Source organism: Macrotis lagotis, chromosome 1 (genome assembly GCF_037893015.1).
Source record: "Macrotis lagotis isolate mMagLag1 chromosome 1, bilby.v1.9.chrom.fasta, whole genome shotgun sequence".
Lineage (NCBI taxonomy): Eukaryota > Metazoa > Chordata > Mammalia > Peramelemorphia > Peramelidae > Macrotis > Macrotis lagotis.
Window position 1 is genome coordinate 278,597,023 of NC_133658.1, and position 22,267 is coordinate 278,619,289.

At 36.3% G+C, this 22,267-nt stretch overlaps 1 protein-coding gene across 5 annotated transcripts in view; it reads right to left on the reverse strand.

Annotated features, from left to right (window-relative positions):
* The window catches only part of TRAF2 (TNF receptor associated factor 2), a 65,717-nt gene that overhangs the window by 18,340 nt on the left and 25,110 nt on the right, over positions 1-22,267 (reverse strand). For 4 of the 5 annotated variants that reach the window (XM_074210643.1, XM_074210645.1, XM_074210647.1 and 1 more), the window contains 4 exons: positions 21,762-21,840; positions 21,266-21,364; positions 5,842-6,003; positions 2,019-2,093 (listed from right to left, as the gene is read on the reverse strand). In XM_074210643.1, coding sequence (XP_074066744.1) covers positions 2,019-2,093; positions 5,842-6,003; positions 21,266-21,364; positions 21,762-21,840 — 415 coding nt within the window. The remainder of the gene's footprint in view (positions 1-2,018; positions 2,094-5,841; positions 6,004-21,265; positions 21,365-21,761; positions 21,841-22,267) is intronic. The other variant, XM_074210644.1, reaches the window with a different exon arrangement.

The following is a 22,267-nucleotide window of genomic DNA, read 5'->3' on the forward strand; positions in this document are numbered from 1 at the left end:
TGCAAGGCAAATGGGGTTAAGTGGTTTGCCCAAGGCCACACAGCTAGGCAATTATTAAGTGTCTGAAACCGGATTTGAACCCAGGTAACTCCTGACTCCAAGGCTGGTGCTTTATCCACTATACCACCTAGCCGCCCCTATACTTTACTTTCTAACTTAACAGGAATGTTTACAACTTTATTGACCTCAGAGGAAAATTATGATAGTTTTAAGGAAAATACAAATAAAAATTTTTTGAGCTGCTTAGAAGAAAAATACTATATAAAATCAGTGGACTATATAAACTTTCCTCAATGAAAAAATGCTACTTTCATCAACATTACAGGCAGTAGTCATGGTTTAAGAGCAATACTTCTTAAAAATGCTATTTCTTCTTTTAACCAGTTATTTTTAGCTTAAAAAAATCCATCCTAGTCAATAATCTTTTTTTTATTTAAGAATCTGTGTTTTATTTATAGAAGAAAAGTATCTTGGCACACAAAAGATACCTAATAAATGTATACTGAATGAAGTGAGCAAGTTCTAGGATAGGCAGAAAGATCTGCTTTTTCAGAGTTTCACATGCATCTGATTCAAATTCAATAACTGACTTTTATAACTAGTACAATGGGGCGGCGAGGTGGTTCAATGAATAGACCACTGGCCCTGGAGTCAGGAGGACCCGAGTTCAAATCCGACCTCAGACACTTAATAATACTTAGTTGTGTGACCTTGGGCAAGTCACTGAACCCCACTGTCTTGCCCCCCCCCAAGAAATTAAAAAAAAAAAAGAAACCAATTAGAAGACTATTGTAGGACCAAGATGGGTGGCCAGCTCAGGTCAGCGCTTCTCGCTCGTGAGCTTCTTCTCCTTCCTGCCAGGTGGCGTGTGGGTGCAGGGCGGACAGTGGGGAAGGCGCCAGCGGAAGCTGCCCTGCCGAAGCCGCGCTGCCGGGCCTGCGTCTACAGGTGCAGGAGAATGTGGGGAGCCAGGGCCAGGGGCGTTGCCAGCTGATTGACCCTGGCTCGGGAGGCACCGGCCCGAAACAGTGGGCACTCCTACACGCAGTGGCGCCTGTTATCCTGACTGCCCTACCCAGCCCAGCACGAAGAAACGGCCCCTATGTTCCAAGTTTTTCCCGTGTGATGAATATGCTCAAGATACAAGGAGAAGGCTGAGCAGACACCAGCCAGGCACCAGCAGTCGGAACGGGCTGACCCAATGGCTCTGCCACCTACATGAGGTGAACTTGACTGTGCTCGTGTGAACGAGCATGGCTGGTTCTGGCTGGCTCTTGTGATTAGAGTGGGGCCCAGGGGAGGAAGGTATAGAGTCAAAGTCAGATCACTCAAAATTTAATTTAGGTTTTTTGGAAGGCAAATGGGGTTAAGTGGCTTGCCCAAGGCCACACAGCTAGGTAATTATTAAGTGTCTGAGATCAGATTTGAACCCAGGTACGCCTGACTCCAAGGCCAGTGCTTTATCCACTGTGCCACCTAGCCGCCCCTGGGGAGGAAGGTATAAACCAGATTGTAGCTCTTTCCCTAAGGACTTGCTCAGTGTCAGATTATTAAAGGTCAATGCAGCCCCCCCCCAAAAAAGACTATTGTAACAGTCCAATAGAGATAAGTGCATAAGAGGTATACAAAACTATGTAAGGTCCAAGGTAAAAGGTCATACTCAGGAATCAAATAATTTGTAGGCAAAAACCACTTTTTAACATTTTAAAAATATTATTATAAATAGCCACTTGATAACTTGCCTGTAAGAATTTTTACTGGAAAAATAATAGGAGTCTTCATTTTTGTCACTTTGCTATCAATATTGCCAATGGGAGAAAGCTATATATTTCTCTTCACTAGCCCTTTTATCACAAAAATCTTGCAATGTGGTTTGGTCATTTTTTTTCTTTTCTGGGCCTCTTAGGCCCGAGTCTACAATTTTCTGTCAATGTCAATCAGTATAAATGCAATGTTTACAAGATGGACAACATTCTGTTATCCCCAATCCTAAAACAGATTAAAGAAACTCAACTTACTTTTTCTCGCAGAATTTTCTTCCTACCACAGCCTTCACAAGTCAAGGGAAATTTAGGACAGATCTCATCATGGGCCTTCAAAAAAAGAGACAAAAATTATTAGGGCTGACAGTCAAAAATGATCCTGGATTGAGAATATCTTCCCTCAATCAGCTTCTTCAATTCTACTTCATTCTATTTAAAAAGTCCACCTAGTAATGAAGATTAATCAAGAAAAAGAAATTGCCTGGGCAATTCTTCCATTTATATAGTTTCTTAAAGCCATGAAAAAACTCTTCCCATGACCCTGATACCTGAATTTTCTTAATACAGAAATTCAAACTCTTTTCAAAGGGTTTCTTTCCACAAAAGTAGCACTGACTTATTAAATAAGAAATTTAACTTCCTAGTTCAAAAATACTTACTGGCTCTAAATTAAGAAGTTTGGGGAGACAGAGACAGAAAGGGAGAGCACTTTATATTTCCTGCCAATGCTCCTTAGAAAAGGAAGTTTGCTGAGAGCATGCCAGATCCTACTTCAAGACTTACATGGCTAGCAAACAATATCCCTATAGCCTGAGAATTTTACAACCATGCTAAAAGAAAAATCAGTGATCTAATGACATTACTAACATTTTAGTTTACCTTAACTACAGACACCACATATATAACATTTCCTCCAAAGGCCTATGATGAGATCTGTCCTAAATTTAAAACTACACTAAGGCTTTTTTGGGACACCAAATTATGTCAGATTTTGAACATTATCTTTTCTTGCCCTCTTTTCATGTATTTCTTCTCCAATTCATCACTTTACAAAATACCTGATATATGATAAGTGCTCATTAATGCTTGTGGATTGATTCATACCTGTTAAAAAGAAACTGTATTCAAAAGATTTCAACAGGTAGTTATTAAGGAATCCAAGTTACTTATGGCCAAATGAAAAAAAAAAACAAACTCCAGATCACTAGTAATTAAAGAAATGCAAAAAAATATAATTCTGAAGTTCCACCACATCACCATCACACTGAAAGATGAAAAAGAAAAATGACTAAAAGTGAAGTAGTTGTGGGGATAGAGGCACAATGATACACGGTTGGTGAAAATTTGAATTGGTACAGCTTTACTGAAAAGTCATTTGTTATTAGATCCACTATATATTACAATATATTTGTATCTTGTATTTGTTTTGCTCCTTTGGTAATGGCAAAGAACTGGAAACTTAGAGAGAATCAACTAAGAATGGATAAATTATGATGCATGAATGTAACAATACTTTTGTGCTATAAGATAAAGAGAATGCTTCAGAGAGTCTAGGAAAACTTGTCTGAATTGATTCAGAATGAAGTGAGCAGAATCAAGAGAATAATTTATACTAAAAGATCAATACTGTAAAAATGAAAAATTCTGAAAGAGTTAAGAACTCTCTATAAAAATCAAACCTGATTCCAAATGATAAAAAAAGTTACCTAGTTCTTGATAAGGAAGTGATGGGGCAGCTAGGTGGCAGAGGGGCAACTAGGTGGCACAGTGGATAGAGCACTTTGGTCCTGGAATCAAAAGGACCTGAGTTCAAATCCGATCTCAGACAATTAATAATTACCTAACTGTGTGACCTTTGGCCAAGTCACTTAACCCCACTGCCTTGCAAAAAAAAAATATTGACATTGATAAGGAAGTGATGAACTAATATACAAAAAAAAGATATGAATTTCTGGATGTGGTCAATATGAAAATATATTCTGCTTAACTATATTTATTTGTTAAAGAAGTTTTTTTTTTTTCCAGTGGAGAAAGTAAATGAAGAGGAAAATTGTCACCCATAAACATTTAATCTTACTATTCCTCAAATGTTCATACTAAATGAAACAACATGTCTAGAAACTCTTTGGTAACAAGATGCTTCCTATTAACAATGGCTTAATAATCAGTAAAATTACGTTATCACATCTTTTTTGTTGTTATCTTTTTATTGGTAAAAAAAGCAGTTACCATTATCTTCATTCTATATAAAAACCATAAGAAGGGGGATGGCTAGGTGGCACAGTGGGTAGCACGCCTGCCCCGGAGTTAGGAGCACCTGAGTTCAAATCTGGCCTCAGACACTTAAGAATTACTAGCCAGGTGGCCTTGGGCAAGCCACTTAACCCCATTGCCTTGCAAAAAAACCAAACAAACCCTAAAAAAAAAACCATAAGAAGGGGTGGCTAGGTGGCATAGTGGATAAAGCACCGGCCTTGGAGTCAGGAGTACCTGGGTTCAAATCCGGTCTCAGACACTTAATAAGTACCTAGCTGTGTGGCCTTGGGCAAGCCACTTAAACCCCATTTGCCTTGCAAAATCCTAATAAATAAACAAACAAATAAATGAATGAATGAACAAATGAATAAATAAATAAAAACCGTAAGAGCTAGAACCTCAGACCACTGACTCTGGAACACTTTATTTTACAATGTATCTTCTTTATGACAAATTACTTTAAGATTATAAAATGTAGGATATGAGAAATGCTAAGAGAACTCAGCAGTTTTTTTTAACAAAATAACACTTCTACCTCAATCAAAAACGTTAAGACTACTCAACATACCATCCCAAATAATATTCAGTTGCACATCTATTGAATCCTTCACTTTAACAGATTGTTTTTCATTCACTCTACCCAATATTAAAATTTTCTACACAATCACCCAATCTAAAAGGGAAAAACAGGACTTCTTGTCATAAATGCAGAATACCCAACAATAACAAATCTAAGACAAGTAACTAGATTTCACATGCATCGGATTCAAAGTCAATAACTGACTTTTACACCTAGCATAAAGGGGCAGCTAGGTGGTGCAGTGAATAGACCACTGGCCCTTAGGTCAGGAGGACGCGAGTTCAAATCCAACCTCAGATGCTTAATAATTACTTAGTTGTGTGACCTTGAGTGAGTCACTTAACCCCACTACCTTGCAAAAACAAAATAAATGTAACTAGCACAATGAGTTCATATGGAGATCATCACTAGAAACAGCACAGAGAAAGCATTTAAATAAGTTTTTTGAATTGAAGGAAAAAGGAAAGAAAACAGGAGCAAAGGAAAAGTCCTAGTAGCACTGCCTCCATGTTCTCTAAAATTCAACCAAGATTCTTAGGATAAAAACTACTTGAAGAAGTCACTGCCATTTATAGATAATCTGAAGGCTGGGCTGATTCCAGAAACCAGAGAAAGTACATCAACTCTGTCTTCACTTTTGTGTTCCCTTGTCTATCACCTCCAACTCCAGTGCCACAAAAAGTCTGTCTTGAGTTCCACTGCAGACTGGCTTGAGTCTGAAATCTAGGATCCAAAGATAATATGAATGGGACTGTACTGAGGTTTCCAATATAAATGTCATAGATGGTCCTCTACCAATTCATTTTTTCAAACTGATATGATTACAGGGAAGCTAGCTTGAGAAATGCCAAGGGGAAAATGAAAAGATTAAAAATTATTCTGAAATCACTTTATATACCCCAAAATTAAGTTATGCTATCACACAACTCACCTTTATTGCAATTTTTTTGTGATGAGGAGAATGAAAGCAATCAAAACAAAAATTAAATAAGAAAACAGAATTAACTTTGCAGATTTAAAAATAAGTTTATTGTACTACATTTGTCAATTGTTAATAACCTACCACCATTTTACTATTTTAAAAAAAAAACACAGTTTAAGAGTTCTCAAAATGACTGTCTCTCCAGCCCATTAAAGGTTTATTTGTTCTACTGCAGCATTTGTCATAAGATCCTATATCAGTCAATATGACCACTATAAGAGGATGATGTGGCCAAATGACTCCTGCTTTTGGTCTCGTACCTTAATATCAGGATAGTAGAAAAGAACTTTGCAGTATCTGCAGTTGAGGCTTCTCTTTGGGCATTCTCGCTCAGAATGATGATCCTTCTCACCCAGTTTGATCATCCATTTACATGCTGGGCACTCGATTAGCATGAATGGGCAGTGTCCTTCATGGCAGCTCTGTGGCAACAAAGGGAGCAGGTTCAATAGAGCAAACAATGGGATGGGCTTATGAGGAGTCACTGAAATGGGGATCAGCTTAATAAACTCCCTGACAGTGCCACAAGAAGAAGGTCATGGGTATACACCCTCATTTTCTTATTCTGGAATTAGGTTTAAGGGAGTTGCTCTAAAGACACTAAATATAAAATAGTCAATACTGGACCAAAATGATAGTCAAGAGTTGGAGGAAATGTTTTTTTTTGCATCTTTCACTAAATCTGAAAATAGGAAAAATGAACAAACCGATGAATAAGATCCTTTTACTAATATGGTTGGATAACTGTAGCAAAGTAAAAGTATGATGAAAATCTGATCTTATGTTTAAGGGTAAAAGAAAAATGATAAGAATGATGATGTGAAGACAGCACTACAAAACTTTGGTGAAGAGGAAACAGAATTATAACCTCTTTCAAAATTCATCAAGAGGGGCAGCTAGATGACCCAGTGGAGAGAGCACTGGCCCTAGAATCAGGAGGATCTGAGTTCAAATCTGACCTCAGACATTTAATAATTACCTAGTTGTGTGGCCTTGGGCAAGTCACTTAACTCCATTGCCTTGTAACCCCCCCACCCCAAAAAAAATCCATCAAGAGATACCTTTAGTGGTAGCATCAGAGATATAAGAACCTTATTTTTACATGCTCATTTCCTCTTCAGTAAAATTTCTAGAATAATAAAACTTGTGACTGCCCTCAGAAAAAGCAGGTCTCTCATACCAGTAACAGTGTGGAGAGGGAATCAAGTGTCTGTTTATCAGAATTTTCCACTGACTCCTTCTCACATTTATATCACTTAGACACTAGCAGACACTCATATCATCTGCTATCTAACACTGTCATTTCCCTCTTCTAGGTTCAATATAGCTCTTTTAAGTCCACCAAAATCCAAATGATAAATTCTAAAATGTGCCCATTGCAGGGGAACATTAAACTTAAAGAATGTAATTTACTTTTGACTTTCATTTTAAAAGGCCCAACCCACTAAACTGCTCTTGTCTTGATTACTTTCTAAGCTATAGACTACATTCTGGGCCAGCTGTCTCAAAAAGACTTAAAATGATTTTAGCGAAAAGAAAATATAGTTGAACCAATGAAATTTTAATTGCTAAAGGGAAAAAAAACTCCATATATTCATATTGTTAACATTAGGTTAGGAGCATTCATTTATTTAGGTTAGACACTGTACTCTAAATTTGTGCTGCCATTCCCTACCTATTCCTGTTTACAACACTCCCAACCTTTTCTCAGATTTGCTTTATTCCAAGCATGTTTAAATTTCCTCCATTTTGCTTCTGAGCTAATTGTACTAATCTTTCTTTTAAAAAGTTTTTAAAAACCTTTACCCTAATCATTTAGTGCACATTCTAGTGCGCATTCTATCTTTTTACTGTGACAGGTACTGTGAATAATTTTTTTTTAAGACTGGCTACTTACTGTCACTGTCCTTAAGGAGTTTACAGACTAGAAGAATAATGAAAGGCAATATACAGGGTATCCCAAAAGTCTTGGGGCAGTTTTAACTTTATCAGTTTAAAGCTGGGGAGGAAGAAAGTACATTAAGACTTTTGGAATACCCTATATGTAAGCAAGTACAATTCAATGTGGTAGAGATTTTAAATTTCCTGAGGACTAGAACTACAAATAAACTATTTTTTTTGTTTTACCCACAGGAAAGGTCACATGGTAATCAATGAATTCACAAACCTGGTATGCAGTGTGTCACAAAAAGGAGTAATACTAACCATAGTATCTGAAAGAACAACTGGATATTGCCAAACTTTTCTGACTATAAAAATGTGATTCCACAAAAGCTGGTAAAGTCCTTGAATTTTACCTTATTCCTTAAGCTCACCAAAAATCTAGAAACAAACTCCAGAGGTGGCAGCAGTGGTACATACCCTGTAGGATCACTGAAACCACAGGGTGAGCACCTCCCTTCATATTAGCTCATGAAAAAAATGCCCTTTCAGTTTCACTTGCTTTCTGAAAGATCTGAGGCAATGGTAGATGGATGGCATTGCTGCTGTATTAGTAGAGTCTACTACTTATACTACTTTCCAATGCTATATCAAGTGGTATCAAATTCGAGCAGTTCTTGGTAAATGCTTTTATAATTTGAAGGCAAGTCTTTCAATAGCACAAACCTAAATAAGACTTAATAAAAGTCCAGACAAGGAAAACTTGTTTTGCTTTTTTTTAAAATTTAATTTGTTTAATTAACGACAACTACAAAGAGTAAGAACAGCCAAAATGTTTTCATCATCAAACATATTTTCGTATCTTCCTCTCTTAAGGCAGTAACCTGGTGGTCCTACACTCTCAAGAGTCATCATACTAGTACCAGATTTAGTGCAGACACCCACAGGCTTTAACCCTCCCTATTGTAGTTCAGAACTCCCGAACTCAAATGATCCTCCATCTCAGCTTCCCAAGCAGAGGGACTACATTACAGGACTACATTACTACATCTGATCTGAGTTCTTCTTTCAATTTCACATTGTTGTGGTCTTTGTTCCACTCACTTCATTCATTCTAAGTGATATAAACACTCCCAAGTTTCTCATGTCATTTCTTCTGATACAATAGTATTTCATTACATCATCGATTCTTAACCTGGGGTCTGTATTTCCCCAAGGAGATTGTGAATTTACAAATAAATACCAATATAATTGGTTTCTTTTATAATGCTAAATATTTTGTTTCTTTAATAACACTGGCCATAAAGGAATCCATGACAACAAAAAAGTTAAAAAACCCTACATTATATAAATACACTGCAAATTGTTTAAGCAATTTCAAAGAAATGCATTTACCAGCATTTTTTTTCTACCACAAAAATTTTACTACAAATATTTCTGTATATGTGATTTTCTTGGGACATATGACCAGTACTGATGTTATTAGATAATAGATTATGTAAGGTTTAAGTAAACTTTCTGACAGAATTCCAAATTATTTTACAGAATACCTGGTCTAATTTATACTTCTACCAACACAATCAAGTATTCCAGAGTTGAAAGGGAACCCAGTAGTTACCTGCCTATCTATCAATATCCAAAGAAACATATTAGCATATAGCTTCTATAACATATCTGACAAATTGTCAACCCTCTTTTGCCTGTAGACCTCCAATGAAAAGGAAATTATCACCTCCCACAATGGTCCATTCTAATTCTGAGCTGTTTAGAAGTTTTTCCTGACATCAATTTTAAGTTTGGATCTTTGAAATGTTGTTCATTGCTTATGATTCTGCCTTCTAGGACAGAATCATAAGCTAACATGGAACTTCTGACTCCAAATCCTGGGCTTTACCCACAGTACCACACTACCAAAAGGGACTGCAGAAAAATCTATTCTAACCCCCTAATTTTATAAGACAGGAAAATGTGGCACAGGTTCATTGTCTTCCACAGTCCCTTCCTCATTGATAACTTTGGTTTTTCATCATCTTTATCAGAAGGTGCAAGAAGAAACCATAGGAATATTTAAATATTATTACCTCTTTAATTAATATTATAACATAATAAATAAAAATATTATTATATTAGTGATTTGAAGGAAAATAGACCTGTATGTAAAAAACATTTATAGAAGTCCTTTCTGTTGTGGCAAAGAATTGTAAATTGAAGGGATGCCCATCAATTGGGGAATGGCTGAACAAATTGTAGTAGGATTAAAATGCTAAGAAATGACAAGCAGGATGGTTAAAGAAAAACTTGTGAAGATTTATGGGAAAGGATACAAAGGTAAGTGAATTAAACTAGAACACTGTACACACAGTAACACAATATTGTAAGGACTGATCAACTGTAAAAGATTTAGCTACTCTAACCAATACAATGATTCAAGGACCCATGATGAAAAATGCTATTCATCTCCACAGAAATGATGAACTGATGAACAGAGACTGAAGAATAGATTTTTCACTGTTTCTTGCTATTATAATTATAATTATTATTTTTATTATTATTATTATTATTAGCAAAATATCTAAGGTGGGAATGTTTTGTATGTCTTTATATGTAAAACTGATATCACACTGCTTGCCTCCTCAAAGGATGGGGAAGGGAAGAATTTGGAATTAAAAAAAAAACAATACATGTTAAAAATAAAGAAAAAAATTAGTGATTTGAAACTTTCTAATGGTGGTTTTAAAAATCTTATCTTTATTATGATTTTAGTTTATACACCACATTTATTTCTGAACATATCCTTCCCTTCTAAATAAGTTAACTCTTGTAACAAAGATTTTTTTAAAAAGGGTGTAAAAACCATTTCACCAAAACCAGGTAGAATGTATTTTGACAGTAAATCTGTCAATAATCTGTCTTTGAAATGAAGGGAGGAAAATTCAATTTCTCAACTCTTCTCTTCTGACAAACTTGGTCATTATAATTACCTAACATTCAATTTCTGCCCCCCCATTCTTTTCCTGCTTCTGTTTACAATAATTCACATAAATCTTCCAACGCTTCTTTGAATTCCTCATATTGTAATTCTTTTTTCTTTTAGTTTTTGCAAGGCAGTGGAGTTAAGTGGCTTGCCCAAGGCCACACAGCTAGGTCATTATTAAGTGTCCGAGACCGAATCTGAACTCAGGACCACCTGACTCCAGGGCCAGTGCTCTATCCACTGCGCCACCTAGCTGCCCCCATATTGTAATTCTTATGGCACAGATATAATCCATTACATTTATATGCCAAAAAAAAAAGGGGGTTTTTTTTCATTCTCCAAAAGAAAGGAATCTACAATCTATTTCAGGTTCTTTGCTATCATAAAAAGTGTGACTATGATAACTGGAAGACATATGGGTCCTTTCTGTCTTTGACATCCTTGGGGTACATACCTACCAGTGAGATCTTGGGGTCAAAGATGTTGGAACACTTTATCTACATTTTTAGAGTAATTCCAAATTGCTTCCTAGAATTATTGTGTCACTTCACAATTCCATCAGCAATGTACAAGTGTGTCTTCCTTTCCATAATCCCTTCAACACTCTGAGGTGACTTTAGAGTCATTTTGAATTTCATTTCTCCTATCAGTGATTTGGAGTAATTTTTGGGTTTGGTTTTTTTTTTTTTTTTTTGCTAGGCAATGGGGTTAAGTGGTTTGCCCAAGGCCCCACAACTAGGTAATTATTAAGTGTCTGAGGCTGGATTTGAACTCAGGTATTCCTGACTCCAGGGCTGGTGCTCTATCCACTGCGTCACCTAGCCGCCCCCTGGATTAATTTTTCATAAAGTTGCTAATACTCTGCACTTCTTTTGATAGTTATTTGCTCACATCATTTGACTACTTATCTACACGGGGAATAGCTCTTGGTCTTATTTTTTATTGTTTTCTGTTGTTCAATCATTTCTGTCTAGTCCAATTCTTCATGATCCTGTTTGGGGTTTCCTTGGCAAAGATACTAAGAGTGATTTGCCAATTCTTTTCCAGCTCACTTTACAGATAAGAAGCTGAAGCCAACAGGGATAAGTGACTTACCCTGGGTCACACAGGTAGAAAATGTTTGAGGCCAAATCTGAACTGAGGTCTTCCTGACATTAGGCTCTATCTACTGTGCTACCTAGCTGCTCCTTGGTCTATAGGTTTATATTTATGTTAATTTCCTATTTAACTTGCATATCAGAGATAGCTGATGCAAAGTCTTTTTATATCAATCAAGAATTTCTAGGGGTGACTAGGTGAATAGAACACCAGCCCTGGAGTCAGGAGTACCTGAGTTCAAATCTGACCTCAGGCACTTAATAATTACCTAGCTGTGTGGCCTTGGGCAAGCCACTTAACCCCACTGCCTTATTAAAAAAAAAAAAGAATTTCTTCCTTACTATCTTTGCTGCATTAATTTTGTTTGCCCCAAAATTTTTCAATGTTATGAAATTTAAAAAAAATTTTAACTTCTTTGTCCCTCACTTGGTTAAAAATTTTCCTATACTGGTACAAAATACTTAATCTTGTTCTCTTCTAATTTTTAAAAATGGTATTACCTTTAAAACATAGATCCAGTATTAAGATCCATTTTGAGTGTATTATAGTATATAGTGCAAGATATTGTTCTAAACCTAATTTCAGCTAAACTATTTTCCAGACTTTACATCAGGCAAATGAATGTTAATAACTTTTACTTCTTCAAGAATTTGCTTGAGAACAGTTTGTTTTCACAGAGACATTTTAAAAGGTAAGGAAAATAAATCTAATTAGAGAAGAACTGAATTGGAGTACTGAGAGAAGAGGTAAAAAGTGAGTTAGGTGATGAATGGTACTGAATGCTAATATTAAAAGCTAAACATGTTCTAATGGACTATTTTGGTATTTGTCTTGTCAAACAAGTCAAACAACTAACTAATCAAAAAGCATTTAATTTAAAAATTGATTACCATGGTTCTAAAAACTGTACTAATAGGCATATAAAAAGGGGCAAAAATATCCCTTGTTCTCAAGGAGAATGCATTCTAATAGGAAGAACATGAAATTAAATAGGTACATGCCATATACATGCAGAGAAGATGGAAGGTAACCTTAGAAGGTAAGATTCTAGCAATTTAAAGGGACCAAGAAAGATCTCATGAAAAAGGTAGTATCCTAAGCTGAGTTTTTTTTTTAAAGCTTTTTGCAAGGCAATGGGGTTAAGTGACTTGCCCCCAAAGTCCCACAGCTAGATAATTATTAAGTATCTGAGGCTGGATTTGAACTCAAGTCCTCCTGACTCCAGGGTTCGTGCTCTATCCATTGAGCTACCTAGCCATCCCTAAGCTGAGTCTTGAAGGAAAACAGGAATTGATAATTCTAAGAGGTGGGGGTAAAAAAGGAAAGCATGGGGGGACAGCCAGTGCAAAGGCATGTCACATTAAAGGAATAGCATGTAGGCCCATACAGCTGATCATAAAGTACTACACTAGAAGTGAGTACTAATTTTTATGTTCTCAAACAAACTATAGCTTGCTATATATTATACTTATTCTATTAGGAAACAGACTATTCTGTGACTGGTGACTGTGATTGGTTATGTAAAAAAGTAGCCAAGAGGTCCAACTGCTCTTTAGAAAATTGGAGATAATACACTGCTTGCATGAGTTTTTGCGTCATCCAAAGTATTGCTTTGCTAAAGGCCCAAGAGCTCAATGGAACATGAAAGGCCTTATCTAGATTGAAACATCACCTAAAGATATTCCCTTTCCCTAATATTTAACTTTTACAAAGAATTAAGAAGCTTTCAAATATTCAAACATAATGCATAAACTGGAGGGTATAGGAATTTTAAAAAACTGAAAAATTTTAACTAAGGACATCAGACTGATCACTGGAAAGAAGCCAGGCTTACAGGCAAGAAAGAATAGCTAGGGGCGGCTAGGTGGCGCAATGGAAGGGGTGGCTAGGTGGCGCAGTGGATAAAGCCCCAACCCTGGAGTCAGGATTATATGGGTCCAAATCCAGTCTCAAGACACTTAATAATAATTGCCTAGCTGTGTGGCCTTGGGCAAGCCACTTAACCCCATCTGCCTTGTAAAATCCTAAAAAAAAAAAAAAAAAAAAAAAAAAAAAGAATAGCTTAATATAGGACTACATATCTGAAACATGTTGCTCCAAATAAGGAAAGAATCCTTGCCTCTAATCAACCTATCAATAATGTCTTGCTATTAAAATCCTGTTAAGAGGGTAGCTAGGTGGTACAGTGTATACAGCACCAGCCCTGGAGTCAGGCAGACCTAAGTTCAAATCCGACCTCAGACACCTAAATGTATAACTGTGGGCAAGTCACTTAACCCCACTGCCTTGCCAAAAAAAAAAAAATCCTGTTAGGAAGGGCATGTTCATGTTTAAATAGATATGAAAGCTTCTAGTAAATCTTTCGTCATAGCACTTAAAGCTCTAATACCATTAAGCACATGCTTAATTATATTCATAAGTATTTCTAAATTTACAATAGCAGCACTGAAGGCTAAAAGACATTATATTAAAATCTATATTAACAGTTAAGAAACTTTAGAGGCTAGTCAGGAAATCTCAAAATCAATTTTAGTAATACCAACATTACCAAAAAAAAATCCCCCAAGTCTATAATAGAAGAGTTCAATCTTGTCACCAAAACAGTGAATGGAAAAATTACTATGGGTCCTACAAATGATGTGACTAGTGGAGTAAGAAGTACGTATATATGAAATGGGGAAGTATTTCTTTAAATGTTGGGGGGGGGGGGAGATTCTCTTCTCCAAAGTCACTTTTCTACCAATTTCAGAAAAATTCTGAAAAATAGTTTTTGAAAGAGCAGCATAAAATCTAAAATATTAATTCTTCTACCTGGAAAGCCTGAATTCCAGGCTCCAATAAACTGAAATCTGGATTTTAATGATACATGTTGGGGGCAGCTAGGTGGCGAAGTAGATAGAGCACTGGCCCTGGAGTCAGGAGGACTTGAGTTCAAATCCTTCCTCATAATTACCGCACTGTGTAGCCTTGGTCAAGTCATTTAGTAAAAACAAATAAAAAAAACATGCTAGTTCTCAGTCTAATTAACTAGTTTTTGCTTCTTGGTTTTGATAAACAAAATTTCCTCAACAGTTCTAAATGGCCAAAGTCTAAACCATACAAATCTAATTTCCTACTGAGTTAATGAAAATCCTGTATCACTATGGATTTAGAAGGACTGCTTTGAATCTAGAGCTCTTACACTGCAGTAGAGATCACTGCTCCTTCCTTCCAACCTGTTAAAAAACCCCATGACTACAACTTTATAACTAAAAGGAAGTTCCTATTTTTTTCTCATCAACCTTACCTAGATTAACATCTGAGTCATCAATATTCATTCAATTACAGTCAATTTTAACTAAATTTTAAGTAAATGAAAGCATCATACTTCTAAATTTCAAATGAGCCCAATCTGAATCAATTTATTATTTCTAAGATTATTAGTTTTTCCATATTACACATAGATATTTAAAACTGTACTTTACCTGTGGTTAAAAATAATCACCATCTTTTGGTAAATATTTTGGTAAGGGTTTCAGAGAAAAGAAAAAAACAACATTCAAAGGCCAAATGGGATTTTTCTAACTTGATAATTCAAGTACTTTATAGTCTTCTACAGCTCACCAAACAATTCAGACAACTTGAAATTAAGAGTAGAAACATATGTATTTTGAGCAGCCTAAAGAGAAAAATAAATTTCTTAGTTTTAAGAAGTAAAAGGAAATGTTAGTGCTAGAAGATAGTTTTGTTTAAACTTTATCTATGGGTATTTCATTGCTTTTTTGGCCCTGTGACATTTACTAAATTTAAAAGCCAGTGATAAGGCTTTATCATTCATATCAAAGCCTAACCAGATGAGGAGTCCCTACAAACATTTTGCCCTTTTCAGATGAACAAACAATGACTCCTCTTAGGTACTTTCCGCTGCTGTTCTCAAATGGCACAACTAGGGACTTTCCACACTGCATGCCTGGCAGGAGTTACGATTACAGCCCACAGCCCACAGCCCACATATTTTGGCTGCAGTCTATGTAGTGAATCTATGGAGACACAGTTTTTACATAGCAGTCCAACCACTAAATAAACTTGTGTTCAGGTCTTTCATCTATCTTATGCCTTGAGTACATAGATGCTGAAAAAAAACTGTATAAGAGAAATGAAACACAGTACCCAGTCCCTCCTCATGAAGTCTCCATTTATTTGCCCTCATGCAAATGACAGCACCACACACCACTCACAGGCTTTCTAGTCATCAGCCTTCCAAACTGGAAGGGGACAGGGTTAAAGATATTTAAAACATCCAAGCTAGGTCAAATTCCATTTCAAGATAGGCCAGATTGTGCCCTATTTCACTTCCAATTTAAATTTATTTGTATTTAAGCAACAATGAAACAGGTGATCCTAATAATCTTCCTCTGAAACTTACTAGCTATTTGATAATGGGCAAATCTCAGTTTCCACATCTGTAAAATGAGAATAATAATAATAGTAGTTACCTCAAAAAACTGCTGTGATGTGAAGCTCCAGTGATATACAAAATAAAGCCCTTTGAAAAGCTTAAAGTACTATATAAATGTTAATCTATCATTAATCTAAGACTGGCTTTTTTATTATTTCATTCACTGGCTCCCAATTTTCAGGCATTGTTACTTCTAACTAGGGATTACAAACTTTTTCATTTCATTTAATTGTGAATTTTTGATAAATAGGATAGAATCTTTAATCTTTAGTATTTTAAAACTGTTAACACTATATACTTGCAAAAAGAACTTAAAAGATTTCAGATATCAATCAGGACACAGAATAAAAGGAGCTGACTGTCATCAAATAGCAAAAATTGATGTTATTTTTATTTTTATTAAGTTTTTGCCCAAAGTCACACACAGCTAGGTGTCTGAGGTTAAGTGTCTGAGGTTACATTTGAACTCAGGTCCTCCTGACTCTAGGGTTGGTCCTCTATCTATTGTGCCATCTAGAGGCCCCAACTGGTGTTATTTTTAGCATGGTTTCCCAAGACCTTAAATTCATTTATAAATCCACAATTATAGACATTAAAAGGTTTATGAACTCTTCTCCCTGGGAATAAGATTTCCTTTCCAAGGTAACACTGCACATGGCAATCAGTTTCCCTAAGAGGGAACAAGAGATCATCACATTCTAGAAAGCAAAAATGAGCTAGCCAGGGACAGTCAGACAAATTGCCTCAAATGTAACAGGAAGTCCTTTGCTGTGTGTTCATTGTTTCATAACCCCATACACCAAACATTCCTCCTTCAAAGTAGGTGAAGTATTTAACTTGATAAAGAATCAAAGATAACTAAAAGAGAGGTATAATATGGTATCATGGAATAGAAATGGACAACATTTCAGAAGAACTTAATTAGAATGGTTCCTCCATTTACTAGTCATGTGGCATTGAGTAAATGCCTCTGGCTTGAGAATCAATCTACATCTTATTAAAATGGCATTATTGAAGTCTAACTTAGCTGCCTTACAAAGTTCTTAGGAAACTTGATATGCAAATGTATCAGGTTTCAATTATTACAAAAATATCTGTCAGAATTGCAGTAGAAAAACGTGAAAAGCAATGTTGTAACCCAAACTGGGAAGCTGCTTCAAAACAGACTACATTTTCTTTCTGACCATTTAATGGTTGTTTAAGTTGTCAAAATTTTATATCTAACTTGAAGAATATAAATTTGATTTCATATTCAAGTTTTTCTTGAAGTATTCTAGCTATAAGCAGGACTAATTGTGATTAACCTTTAAGATCTAAACTTCAAATCAATAATTACTGAAACACTCAAGTATCTAACAGTTCTGCCCTTTTACTCTCTCTCTCTCTCTCTCTCTCTCTCTCTCTTTAATTAAGCCACAACCAAACAAATCCCAGCACTACTATAATTTTACTACTTTGCCAGCTGATAGACTGCAAGACAGGCCTGATATGCCAGCCAACACTGACTCCTCTTTTCTCTCTGTCCTCTTTCAGGTTCAAATACTAAAAGGAAATCTGATAGAATGTAAGCGCTTTCTGCACTGGTACTGTTTCATGTTTGCCTTTTGTATACCAACCTTCCCTCAGCACAGAATCTGGAACATGATAGGCATTCAAGAAATGTTTTTCTTGCTTTGATTAATTACAAACATCCAAGGATCTACATGAGAAAAGCTAATCATTCTTAGTACCAAAATATGTTTCCTTTAAGGAATGAATACATATATTTCAACTTCCTCTCAATTTCATGTGTTTCCAATGACAAAGAAGGTCCCTGTTGAAGCCACTGCTATATAATAGACCACACCAAAAAAGAAATCTACAATAACACATAAAAACAGCCCTCAAGTTCCCAGGATAAGAAAAGTTATGGTGCACATTCTCAATAATTTCAGTGCTCTGAGTTAAGTAATTTTTTTACTTATATGTTCAAGAGATTGTCAACATTTTACCTGGAGCTGTTAATAACATACATGTTAACTCCATAAACTATAAATTCATATTAACCAATTTCAATCAGATCCTTACAGTAGATTTCATCTTCCTTACCTCTCTCACTCCTCACAGAAGCTCATCCAAACTTTCTCATCTCTTCTCAAGCTTCCCATATTTTCCCTCTCTTCTGAACACTTCTCCTATGGCTAGCAAGGTCCTAGCTCATATTTCTTCATTCCTCAGCTGGCTGCCCGATGGCCCCTTCCCCCTCCTTCATGTCTCTAAATTTCAACCTTTTCCTATCTCCAGATTCCTGCCATCAAACACAACTAAGTCTAGCTTCATTATCAAAAAGAAAAGAGAAGGGACTAAGCATTTATTTAAACACTATGTGTTAAATGCTTCGCAAACATTACCTCCAGTCCACCTGACTCCAGGGCTAATGCTCTATCCACTGCACTCCTGAGCTGCCCCCAGTTGGCAATGGGATTGACTTGCCTAAGTTCACACAGCTAGGTAATTATTAAGTGTCTGAAGCCAGATTTGAACTCTACAAATATCTCATTTGATCCTCACAACATCTTTGGGAAGCAGGTACTATTAATATCTCCATTTTACAGTTGGTAATAATGAGGCAAAAAAGACTTTCCCAGGGTCACATAGTTAAGTGTCTGAGCTCAAATTTAAACTCAGGTCTTCCGGACTATAGATCCACTGATTTATCCACTGAACCAATCAGCCTCCTCACTAGACCAGCCCCTTCAAGCTAATGTCCCAAACTTCTCCTCCCTTCCTCAGCCCCAACTGTTAAGAAAAAACCTACCTCCACTTACTGCCTCCATTATTTTTCTACTCATTTGTTCCTCAAACCTTTTGCATCTTCATCATTAAAATGATAGGCTCTCTTCAAAGTGACCAATGATCTACATTGTCACATTTAATGGCCCCCTGCCTGATCCCTCTGCCACATCTAACAACAGATGATCACATCTCTCCTCCTGGACACTCTCTTCACTGGGCTTTTGGAAGTCTATATTCTTAGAAGTTCTTCTCAGATGCTGATTCACCGTCCTAGGGCTCTGTTCTAGACTCCTTTGTCTTCTTTCTACTCTCTCTCTTTAGTGATTTCATCCTTGTACTCTTCAATCTATTCAAACTGGCCTTCTCTTTATTTATTATACATGATAGTAGTATGTATAATGTAGTATCTCTGTACTCTTTCCCTGGTCATCACACATGTATGGAAGTCCTTCCTAACTCTACAAATCCAGAATCCCTCTCTTTCTTCAAGAACAAATCCAGCACCCCCTTTTCAAAAGAAACTTTTTCCTGATCCCAAGTTCTATTACCTTGTATTTAAATTATTAGTATTTATTATTGTTTTATTTATTCTGTAACTACTTATATGGTATAATGGATAGAACTGGTATGCCCTCTGATTTATATTGACTGTATGTGCAACTCTGGGAGAGCAACTTTACTTCTCGATGCTCTATGCAACTCTTCAAGCTTATATGCTACAGACAAAGTATCAACCTGACTGGCTGACAGTTTTTTCACCTATACCAATGCAAGAATCCAATCCTTATCCCTATCTACATCTTCAAGATAAGAAGAGTGCCATTCCACTAGCTCCTTTTATTAGTACCCTCTAACACCAAGAGATATTAACAACCCTTTTGAATTCAATCTTCAGTGATTAACAAACTCCCACCTTGTTATACTTATCTCTCTCCACCCCAGTGATGCTGAAAATTTTTCCTGTCATTGTTCAAACCCCTTTTCTGTTTCTAACAGTTCACTCCCTTCTATCATGCTCCTCAACCTGACCATCACTCTAAAGCTACCCTCCCAACTGAAACATGTCTGTTTAATAGTTATCAAGCCTACTTTTATCTTAAATTTTCCTTTCTCACCCTATCTAACTGGCTCTCACCAAAACATGATACCCCCTTGATGAGGCAACTTCCCTGGTAACCCTTTCTAGCCCTGGTTGCACTTCTATTCATTCCCCTGACTCATGGGTCAAGGTAAAGGAATTGGAATACTTGTTCCCTGCTGCTACTTCTAGGCTTTCCTTCTATTACCACCATTTAGTAATTTCTGCTTTGAGGTTTATTCACTATATACCACCTAAACAAAAGCCTTATGGCTGTTGTCTACTGAACTTCTAGAAATTCCTCTTCTTAAAATAGGAACAGGACTTGGTTCATAGTCTTTCCTCCTCAACTCCTGTCTTCATACTATTAGACTTTAATATAAATACTGATATTCTCTTAGACACCTTAACTCTCCACTTCCACAGATTAGTATTTCACATGATCTATACTTTACCACCCTATCTCAGTCACACAAAAGGATGGTTATACCTTTGATCTTACCATCACTCACAAATGCATTACCTCCCATGTTCATGCCCTTTGAAATTCCTTTATCTAATCACAATCCTTTGTCATTCTCCCTTCCTTCTCCTTTGAAACCTCAAACCCAGCCCATCCTCATCGCCTTCAATCCCACAACTCTTCAGTTATTTTCCAAGCTAACACTCCTGTGATATCCATAGGCTCCTTTCTTCCCTTATCTCAATCCTTTCCTTGGTGAACCAATTCAATCCTAAACTTCTTTCTTGAATTCCTTGACTTGTTATCCTATTGCCAATTGTGCCCTGACTAGCTTCAGTCATATCATGTTGCTGATCAAAGCTGGAGAAAACACGAAACTGTGCTGACTGGGGCAATTACAAATTTATGTACTACAATCTTTCAATTGGACCCTCACTGTGCAAAGCAATCTCTTTCTGCCTGAGAACTGAGTCATCTCACACCTCAGAGCAGCTTTTCCAAAACTTTCTATCCCTCTTCAAACCTCCAGTAAGTACCTTTCCTCTATTGACTTACTTAGGTAAGAACCTTGTCTCATAGTTCACTGAAAGAATTCTTCCTTCCTCTTCATCTTACATCACTCAAATGTAAACTCCTTAAGGTTGAGGACTAGCTTAAATTTTTTATTTATATGTCCAATATTTATCAAGCACTGGAGGCAGCTAGGTGACTGAGTGGATAGTGTTTAACCTAACTTCCCATGTAAAAATGAGAATAGTAATAGTAGCACCTACCTCAGAGTGGTTAAGTTTGAACAAATTAACATTTGTAAAGCACTTAGGTATAATGCCTGCATTAGAAACAGTAAATAAATGCTACTAGTAGTGGTAGTAGTAGAGACACATGGTAATCATTTAATAAATGCTTTAGTAGTTTACTTCTTGATCTCCTGAGACATGCAAAAGAAAAGCAAAGGAAAAACTCCAGTCTTTTTTTACCTCATATTCTTTTATAGTGCCTTTCCAAGTGCAACCTTCATTGACACAGACAGCTGGTAGGCTTTCTACCTCTCTTCGAGCAGCATTATCTGGAAAAGCCTTAGGAAAAAGGAAGAAAAGTTCCTCTGAGGTTACAATTTCTTTTTTATTACATGGCTCTTTATAAATATCAAAGAATTTACCTGTTAGTCATATATGAATCAAACTGACATATTACAGAAGTTAGAGATGAAAGCTCAAATTAGAAGGGCTTTCTAAACATATTCATAAAATGACTTTCATAGAAGGAATACTAACAATCTACTTCCAACCATGAGCTGCTTTTGCTTTGGTAACCTCAACTACAAGTCAAGTCTCTTGGATAGAGCAATCTCTTAATAAAATAAGTCAAAAAATAATTCTACAGTTCTCTAAAATCATATCCTACAACCTCTGAAACCAAAACAAATACAATTTAGCAATTAAAGCATTTTCAATTTAGAGAATGCTTACTTACCGAACTACTTTCTAAAATAGAAATGCCTTCTTCATATATTCCCTCCTGAATGCAGGCAGCACAATTCTGAGGCCCAGTGCTTATGAAAAGAGGAGAAACATTTCTTACAAATATTCTGATGAGGTACAATATCCAACAAATAAATGCTGTCAAAATCATGACTTTATTGTTCATTCAGAAAAAAAATCTTTATGTAGATTTAATGGAACCCAAAGTCTGCTATAACCATTATCTAACTAGTAGTTATTCAGCACCCAGATCCTAATTATCTTCAACAATGACTAAAGAAATTTGTAATTGGCACTGGTCTCCTTGCTGTTCCTTGCTAAGACACTCCATTCCCTATTTCCAAGCTGAACTCTATGTGGAATGTTCTCTTTCTCATCTTGGACTCCTGGCTTTCTTCATATCTCAAATAAAATCCAATCTCACCTTCCACAGGAAGTCTTTCCTGATTTGCCTTAATACTAGTGCCACCCTCCAGTTGGCAATTTTCAATTTATCCT